Source organism: Colletes gigas, unplaced genomic scaffold (assembly GCF_013123115.1).
Source record: "Colletes gigas isolate AHSC1104 unplaced genomic scaffold, ASM1312311v1 Colletes_gigas_Sc00015, whole genome shotgun sequence".
NCBI lineage: Eukaryota > Metazoa > Arthropoda > Insecta > Hymenoptera > Colletidae > Colletes > Colletes gigas.
The window spans coordinates 97,339-107,441 of NW_025106644.1; the positions used below are offsets into that span (position 1 = coordinate 97,339).

At 35.4% G+C, this 10,103-nt stretch overlaps 1 protein-coding gene across 2 annotated transcripts; it reads left to right on the forward strand.

Moving 5' to 3' along the window:
• The first annotated feature begins 746 nt into the window (after positions 1-746).
• On the forward strand, positions 747-8,819 carry LOC122399851 (300 kDa antigen AG231-like). 2 transcript variants are annotated; one of them, XM_043400873.1, is made up of 5 exons: positions 747-1,158; positions 1,281-1,526; positions 1,649-1,912; positions 2,079-2,390; positions 8,608-8,819. In XM_043400873.1, exons 1-4 carry the CDS (start codon positions 1,096-1,098, stop codon positions 2,385-2,387), a joined length of 882 nt encoding a protein of 293 aa, XP_043256808.1. In that variant the 5' UTR covers positions 747-1,095; the 3' UTR covers positions 2,388-2,390; positions 8,608-8,819. The 2 variants fall into 2 exon arrangements, with proteins under 2 accessions (XP_043256808.1, XP_043256807.1); XM_043400872.1 differs by lacking the exon at positions 8,608-8,819 and having other exon boundaries at positions 748-1,158; positions 2,079-3,225.
• Positions 8,820-10,103: the final 1,284 nt, after the last annotated feature.

Genomic DNA, 10,103 nt, shown 5'->3' on the forward strand with positions numbered 1-10,103 from the left:
ATAAGGAAGGGTCAACTTTGACTGCAGGAACGTCACTCTGTATCGAACGTTAGTCGAGAGCAATCACAGTTTTACGATTATGAGCTTTTACGTTTACGTTTTATGTCTTTATTTTATGTTCTTTATGTTAAATAGTTAGTAAATATTAAATAATATAATTACATCGTTACGTTGAGTGTTCACGTATTTGAATCCGTCCACACGCCTTTCAAATGAGAACATAAAACTTAAATGTAAAGTTTCATTTAAATTCATTCAGCTATTTATATTCAATCGTATTAATAATATACATATGTGTGCTCATACATGGGAATAAAAAAAATTTCTTTTTTTTCAATAATTAAAATATGATCAGGAGGTCTTAAAACGTGTATTTCCGTAAAATAAATTTTACAAAATTTTTTTTTCATTATGGGTACTTTGCTTATGTGCGCCTACATAGGTCGGAAAGTAAAAATGCCTGGGCAGTCGAGAATCTCGGCTCGAGAATCCAAATCGTATGCCGTTGACGGGAGGTCGGATTTCAGTTGTTTAGAGCGAGAAGGCAAATGTGAGCCTTTCTCTCTCGACTCCCACGAGGCGATCCGAAATTACTTCGGGCAGCTTCGGAGAATCAAGAAAGAGGGCATGCGTCAGTATGCCTTTGTCGACTTTCCGAAACTCCACGAGCTCACGTACGCGTATCTGGCATGTGTGCGTGTGCACCCGGCGGTGCTTTTCTGGCATCTCTGCTGTAATCCAACCTTTCACCGAGCGAGCAGTTAGCGACCGACGCATTAGAAGCCCTCTCCACGGCAGAGACTTCGCGCATGCGCACCAGCGTCGCGCCAGTCAGAAGCGCAAATCGCGTCAACCGCGTGCTCTCTATCACGTGGAGTAGTCAACCATTCGTTTCATTTAGTCTGCAGCAAAAACCGGTCGACAACGGTCGCTACTTGATTCAGCCAATCGGGATTAAGCACAAGCACACACCGGTCAACAGCCTCTTGAGGTCCAACAACCATCAACGATTCAGGAGATTGCTATTCTTCATCCGGAACGCAGTCAGGCTTAACCCAGACTGTTGCTAACGATCCATCAGAACTCACCAAAGTCATGAAAACAGCGGAGGCACTGGAATCTGTCAAAATTCCGGAAACTGTTTCGGATTTGCACAAGGTATGTTATGTCCTGTTATTCAGCCAACTTAGATCAGCGTTGAAGCACGGCTGAGTTGAATAACAGCGAGGAACTTTTTGTGAATAGATTAGAGTTTTTTTTATTTCTTCTTATTTTTACAGATACAAAAGAAAACGCGGCGCGGGGGCCGACGCGGTCGAATTCGTCGGCTCGAACGAATGTCGCGTGAAGCCAGCCAACAACCTCTTGTGATCCAGGAACCAACAACAATCCAGGAGAATGCTATTCTTCGCGTGGAACCCAGTCAGACCATTACTAACAGCCCATCAGAACTCACCAAAGCCCTGGAAACAGCGGAGACATTGGAACCTGTCAAAATTCCAGAAACTGTTTCGGATTTGCACAAGGTATGTTATGTCCTGTTATTCAGCCAACTTAGGTCAACGTTGAAGCACGGCTGAGTTGAATAACAGCAAGGAACTTTTTGTGAATAGATTAGAGTTTTTTTTATTTCTTCTTATTTTTACAGATACAAAAGAAAACGCGGCGCGGGGGCCAACGCGGTCGAATTCGTCGGCTCGAACGAATGTCGCGTGAAGCCAGCCAACAACCTCTTGTGATCCAGGAACCACCAACGATCCAGGAACCAACAACAATCCAGGAGAATGCTATTCTTCGCGTGGAACCCAGTCAGACCATTACTAACAGCCCATCAGAACTCACCAAAGCCCTGGAAACAGCGGAGACATTGGAATCTGTCAAAGTTCTGAAAACTGTTTCGGATTTTTTCAAGGTACCGGTTAACGATCCCAGTGGGGCAACATATGTGGACATTCAGAGATTGTGTTATATGCTGTTATTCGGTCAGCTAAGGTCGATGTTGAAACTCGGTTGAGTTGAGTAACAGCGAGGAACCCTTTGTGAATAGATTAGTCTTTTATTTCTTTTTATTCTTACAGGTGACAAAGAAAACGCGGCGCAGATGTCGACGCAAACGAGTTCGTCGCCTCAAACGAATTTCGCTCGAAGCCAGCCAACAGCCTCTTGAGGTCCAGCAACCACCAACGATCCAGGAGATCGCTGTTGTTCACCCAGGACCCAGCCAGACCGTCGCTAAAGATCCATCAGGACTCACCAAAGCACTAAAATTTGTCAAAACTCTAGAAATTGTTTTGGAGTTGAACAAATTACCGGCCCACGATCCCAGTGGGTCATGTGTGGACAACATATTCAGCGGAGTCCCCACTCTTTCAGTAACAGAGGCATAAATCGTATGCAGTTTTCAACTCTTTACTATAATTAGAAAATGACAGAAAGAAAGTGATTAAATTTTTATCGCGTGTAAAAATATCAGTAATGAAACTGGATGATTCGAAATCCGAAAATCCCTAACGTAACACTTACAAGGTGAGCTGCTTGTAGTGGAAATCACTTTTGAAACTGTAGTAGATGCAAGTTATAGTACATACCTAGTATCAAAGAACCCTAAAGAGTTTCTTCAAAATAGGCCTTCGTTGTCGAGATATTTAAATTTAAAGAAGGAGTTGTGGGCAACTTGGTAGAACGGTTGACTACGAATTACAACATTAAAATGAAAAAATATTTTATTTATTTTTGTATTTAATGTTAATCCTATATGACATCAATATCAATTCTAAAACAAAACGTACTACCTCTAGATTGGTACTCAACTGCTCTACCAAGCTGCCCATAACTCGTTCAGCTGAAATGTGTTAAATAATTCATTTACTAGGTGCGTACAAAACTTAAATATCTCGAAAACGAAGGCTCATTTTGAAGAAACCTTTTATTGTTTTTTGATACTAGGTATGTACTATAACTTGTACCTATTACCGTTTCAAAAGTGATTTCCACTGCCAGAAGTTTAACTTGTCAGTGACGTCTCGACTTTAAATAAGTCGTAATGCGTCTGCCGAGAGATTGTCGAACTGTAGGTTCGGAAGCATTTATTTCGTTATTTTTATTGATTTGAAGGAATTGCGACTGTACATGCGTACAAAATCATTGTTTTTTTGTTTTTCGAAAAATAAAACGCTGACACTCTGGAAATGGGGGGGCTGGTAGTTTCCATTGGAATTTCCAAAAAGACCTTAAGTATACAGGGTGTTCGGCTACCTCTAGCAAAAATTTTAACGAGCGATAGTAGAGGCCAAAATAAGACGAAAATCAAGAATACTAATTTGTTGATGGAAGCTTCGTTAAAAAGTTATTAACAATTAAATTCAAAAATTTCAAATCATTCTGGAAAAATTATTTTCGGTTGCGGGGGTCAACTATAATCATTTTTGGTGAGTACACATACCTCCGAAATCCTATCTACTTTCGAGAAAAAAAATCGAGTAGGTGCTGAAATTTTTCGGCGAAAAAAAATTTTTCAAATCGTTCTAAAAAAATTATTTTCGGTTGCGGGGATCAATTACAATCATTTTTTATCATTACACATACCTCCGAAATCGTACGCACTTTCGAGAAAAAAATTCCTTACTGAAAATCCAATTAGGTGCCTAAATTTTTCAACGGAGAAAAAAAATTGCAAATCGTTGTGGAAAAATTATTTTCGGTTGCGGGGGTCAATTACAATCAGTTTTTGTCATTAGACATACCCACGAAATCCTGCCCACTTTCGAGAAAAAAAATAGAGAATGTGTGAAATTATTCGAGAAAATTAAAAAATTGCAAATCGTTGTGGAAAAATTATTTTCGGTTGTAGGGTTCAATTGCAGTCATTTTTGGTGAATAGACATACCCCCGAAATCTTGCGCATTTTCGAGAAAAAAATTCAGTAAGGGCGGCACTTTAAACGTTAATAACTTTTTAACGAAGCTTCCATCAACAAATTGGTATTCTTGATTTTCGTCTTATTTTGGCCTCTACTATCGCTCATTAAAATTTTTGCTAGAGGTGGCCGAACACCCTGTATAGTTGAATAATAGGCCATTAAAGTTAATCTAAAGTGATGTAAATAAAAATTCGCTTTATTACTACATTTATTTAATTTCTTTTTACAGACTCTGACATTTAAAATATGTTTAAATGCATTAAAAGTGGCTCCGACCCTTTCATATAAGTCGTCTTTCGAGTTATATGTACCATACACAAAAACATATAACCTACAAAAGAAATATCATTTATTAATAATTGTCCTTTAATATAATGCTTTACTCCTGTATAAGAGATTTATCTGTTGCAAACAAGAATTAAGTTTCCTTAATTATTATTGAATTCTCGTTATATATTAGTTTTAATTTTTGTAAATAATCATATGCAATTTAAACCTTAATATCAATTGATTTACTTGTATTAATACACTTATATAATTATGAATTTATGCATTCGTTTTTATTTCTCATTATTATCTTTCAGATTTTAAGTTTGCAATTGTGTACTGTGTTGCGTATTTTATATTATTATATTTAGACTGCACTATACAGAGGTGAGTCTTGTAACATGACGATTTCAAATAACTTATAAATTATTTGTTGTACAAAAAAGTGTTTCAGATAAAAGTTGTATGGTTTTTAGAGGAGCATGTAGTGCTGTAATCGGTTTTATGTTCTTTTGCTTTTTTATCAAGATATGAAGGATTCTTAATTTTTTAAATGAAATTGTTAATAGTTTTTCCCAAATGTAGACAAAACATTAAATTCTACGCAAAAATAGTTACCGAAATACTGGAAAAAATAAATTATCTTGTATTAGAAAATTTCATGTTAATCAACGTGATTGTTAATACAATGCAGTAAAGCAACTCTGTTTATGACTGTCGGTCATATTGGTAAATCATCAACCAACTAAAAATGAGCTTAATAAATGTAAAGTCGTACATAAGAAAGGTCTTACATATAATCGTTTATAGTGCATGCGATGAAAATGTAGCACTAGTATCTCAGTAACTATTTATTTTAAACTCTATTTGGTATAATACTTTTTACGTAGAATTTAATGCTTTATCTAAATGTGGGAAGAAATATTAACCATTCTATTTAAAAAGCTGAAAGTGACCTTCATATCTTGATAAGAAAATAACATAAGAGCGATTATAGTACTAGATGCTCTAAAAACATACAAATGTTATCTGAAGCATTTTTTTGTACAACAATAATTTAAAAGTTATTTGAAGTCGATCATGTTACAAGACTCATCCTGTATGTATTTCTATATGTTATCTACTTCTGGAAATACACTAAATTGTAAAGTGGGAAATATTTAATTAAGACTGGCTTGGTACGACTAGCAATCCTAAAAATAATTTTGTTGTAACAGTCCTTAAATTAGATATTTGTTGTCGTAAATAGATAAAATATTTAATTCTTTTGTTAAGTAGTTATGTTTAAGTATTTAAATCTTAAGTTTTTGTTAAATGTTAGGTTTTTAGCATTTTTTTTAAAATAAAAATTTATTATCATTTATTTGTTAGGTATATTCCTAGCAAACGGCCCGTTCACCGATCCAGGTGAGTTATACGTCATTCGATTCGTCTAATTCAATACATTATTGATATGCATTTCATTATCTGCGGAAATTCGTTATTTTTTTATAAACTTGTCGTAAAGTTACAGTAAAAAAGTAAGGTTAAGTATATTTTGACATGTCCACAAGTGGAAACAAGTGACTGTCGTTACTCTGTTCAAAATGCTAGGTAGTCAAATGCTAATTTGTTAAACATTTATTGAATGAAATTTCTACTATTTCTGCTAATATTTCATTGAATAAATCACCATTTTTCTATTAGGTACATTTACTAAATACATAATGGCTCAGGCATTCAATGAAGTTACTCTTCTTAAAAATATAAAATATTGATAGTATTATATGTTATAAAAAAGATTAAAAAATGTGTAGCATGCCTCCAAGTGGTTTCAATTTAATTCGTGTAAGCGTCAGTAATGGGATCTTCAAAACTGACGCTGTGATTAATTTTCAAGCGACCTCTGTGATATTTTCTATGACAAAATGTTGATTCATCGATCTCGACAATCTACTCTACTCTTCCAATTGCTGAGCAGTATTTTTATTTAATTTTAGTTATATAATAATATGACATTGCTCATAATTATATGTTAGTATATATGTTAATTTTAAAACATCTATAGCCGAGTTTGTTTTTAGAAAACCACGTTCTTTGCTTTGCAAATATCTTTATATTACAATGTCTTTTACGTTTAGTTTGATCGACAGATCCTGGAATAGTTATCCTGCATTGCCAATTTTCATAACATTTCCACATTGCAGATAGTACAAGAAACAGAAGAAAAGCAGAAATTGTTTCAGTAATCATTTGTTTCGACTGTCATTTCTGATTTTCTTCTGTTTCTTGTACTTTGTGAATTTTGTTCAACTGTGCTATAAAAATGACCGAATTAGTAGTTCCAGAAGTGTGGACCTTATTTAAATTGCACGAATTTTGTAAAAATAAAGAAGCTTTATTAAAATTTTTGCAAGATAAAAAGTTGATTGCCAAAAATCTTAATTGTCCACAGTGTGGAAACGTAATGAAATTAAACAATGAAAATTGGCATTGTAGAAAAACAATTGCAGCATCTCTTAGTGCTTGCAAACGAAAGCGAACTTGTGATGTAAAAATATGTGTAAAACGTGAAACGTGGTTTTCAAAAACATAGCTTTCTTATGAAATGGTATTAAAATTAACTTACATGTTAGTCCATAATTTTGATCAATATCAGATTGTACGAGAATTACAATTGAATAAAAATACTGTTTCTCGATGGAATTATTTTGTAAAACAAGTTATGACTGATTGGCTACAACATTCGTGTGAAGTACTTGGCGGACCAGGCAAAATAGTAGAAATAGACGAATCTAAGTTCGGATGAAGAAAATATCACAGCGGTCATCGTGTAGAGGGACAATGGGTTTTTGGAGGAATAGAAAGAGGAAGTGGAAAAATATTCCTGGTGCCTGTTGAAAGTAGGGACACAGAGTCCCTGCTTTCAATAATTAAACAATGGGTGTTGCCTGGCACAACAATTATTTCAGATTGTTGGAAGGCCTATAACATCTTAGAGAAAGAGGGGTACAAACATCTTACCGTAAATCACAGCTTACATTTCAAAGACCCAGAAACAGGCGCTCATACAAATACGATAGAAACTACGTGGAGGCATAGTAAACACTTTTTGCCTGAATATTGTCGGTTAGTATTTGTAATTTTGCACGTTTTTTAATATTTTCTGTAACATATAATACCATAAAATTTTCTATTTTTAGCAAAAAAGATAATTTCATTGGGTATTTAAGCCACTACGTATTTTACAAATTTTCCAAGCAAGGAAAGGATGATTTATTTAACCAGCTATTAAAAGAAATTGCAGAAATTTCATTTGATTCTACAGAAAACCAAAATATACCAGACCTAGATGATAATGAAATTTAATAATAAAAAAAAGTTAATCCAACGCATTGCATACAATAGTAATTTATTATATTCTCTACCCGTAAACACTGTTGGGGAGAGGAATTGTTGCGGCACATACTGTCTACCTGATCGACTCATGCAAAGTCTGTCCGTAACAAAATGATTTTTATGCATACGCATTCTACAAATTTCCGTTCGGCAATGTAGCATTATCAAATTAGATCAATCATTTATATTTGTAACATGAACATAGCAACGATAGTCACTTGTTTCTATCTGTGAACCTGTCAAAAAATGTACCTAACCTTACTTTTTTACTGTAACTTTACGATAAGTTTATAAAAAAATAACGAATTTCCGCCGATAATGAAATTCATATCAATAATGTATTGAATTAGACGAATCGAATGATGTATAACTCACCTCGATCGGTGAACAGGCCGTTTGCTAGGAATGTTCCCATTAAACTTTACACAATGAAAACCACTTTGATTTTAATCATTAATTTCTTATAACTCAGTAAAAATTTAAATTTCGAATGCAGCGTAGCCAGTGATTGAAAGCACTCATACTCAACTTACACTCAAAATTTGTTACAATCGGCATTGCTCCTTGAAATCAATACGTTTGTGACATATAGTATACAGGGTGTTCGGCTATTCCTGGGAAAAATTTTAATGCGAGATTCTAGAGGCCAAAATAAAACGAAAATCAAGAATACCAATTTGTTGATGGAGGCTTCGTTAAAAAGTTATTAACAACAAAATTCAAAAATTTCAAATCGTTTCGGAAAAACTATTTTCAGTTGCGGGGGTCAATTACAATCATTTTTGGTGAATAGACATATCCTTGAAATCCTACCCACTTTCGAGAAAAATATTCGAGTAGGTACTGAAATTTTTAGACGAAATTAAAAAATTTCAAATCATACTAAAAAAATTCTTTACCGAAAATCTAATGTGTGGCCAGAAATGTTTCCCTGAAATCTTAAAAAGTAATTAGTATTTAAGGATAAGATATTTACTGTACTAAAAAAAATAATTGTAATAGTGAAACGCACAAAAATAATGTCATGTGTAAATAATTCGTAGAAAGAAGATGGTCAAAGTCTAAAAGAAGAATTCGATCTCTACACCATCTTCAAGCTACTCTGCGATATTATTACTACATCTAAACTTCAAAACGTAAGCACAATTAAGTATTCTAATACAGCGTTTCCCAAAATGTAACAATTTGAATTATTTTTAGGGCAATTAATAAATATCGTTGCATTCGTTATCTTCGACACAGATATAGTAAAACAATCGCCATTGTTTTTGTATACTAGCAGGTGTTTCTTTTATGTTGTAACGTTCGCGTTGCGTACATCTCCCCCTTCTGGCCCCTTGTCGCTATGAGAACGTCTCCCACTCCTCTGATTAACAGTGAATAAAAAGGAGCGTCTCCATGAGCGCGCGGATTTTAGCAAGGATTTTGATTTTTTGTTCAATCAAACAATTGTTAGTCAGTTATTGATTGCGATAGACATGTCAGTCAGAAGAAAAGAACCCGGTTAATCACCGCTTTCATCACCGAATACGTTGAATAATGATTTATGTTATATGTTGACCTTAGTTTTTGCACATTTGCGTTGTAAAATTCCTTTCCTTTGTCGGTCTGCAAATTTTTCGGATACCTTCCACTGTCTCGAATTATCTTCCCGATCGCAGTAGAAACTTCATTTCCATTCTTGGTTTTGAGGGGTATAGCCCACGCATGCTTACTCAACACATCGATAACAGTGAGTATGTAATGGAAGCCTCTGTTATACCGCCTGTAAGGCCGTATCTCGACCACGTCCGCTTGCCATAGGTCGTCGTGTACCCATGTACTATGACGCGTCTTTGGGGAAAATGTCTTCTCGCCGGAGCATGCGCAATTCTTCCACAAGACACCAGTTTCTCGATACTGGGGGTTTTCTTCTCAGCCATGTATAACTTGTTACTGATGCCAAGACTTGACGTACACGTCTTATTAAACATCAAATCGACCTTCAAACGCCCCAACGTCCCCAACGTCCCAACGTCTCAACGTCCCAACGTCCCAACGTCCCCAATGTCCCAACGTCCCCAACGTCCAGCTATTGATGTATTTGATTTGAATTCGGTAATACCCCTCTCCAATTGATTCAGCTGATCTTTCAAGCTCTGAGCGTAATCTTGAAACATGATCATCTTCTTGTCGAATTCATCTTGCTGATTTTTTATAATTGTCATGTTTTCTTGCAAGTACAGCTTGTTGATAGCATCGCCATCCTCTACAGATGGTGCTACCGAATCTTGCGCGACTTTGCATCGTAATTGGCACCAACAATACAAAGAGCGTTGTCGCGTACATAATTTCTGACTACTCCATTCCAGCGATAGTATGATTCCACTGTTCCAAACGACGACCCAAACTTGTTGATTGGCATTTTGATAACGATTGACTGTATCGTCAAAAGTGCAGCCTAATTTGTAATGAGTTCTGCCTCGCGAAGTTCCTCGATAATCGATAACATCTAATTTTCGTGAGCTTAACGCGAAGCCTCGAGCAATCGAAGCCGATC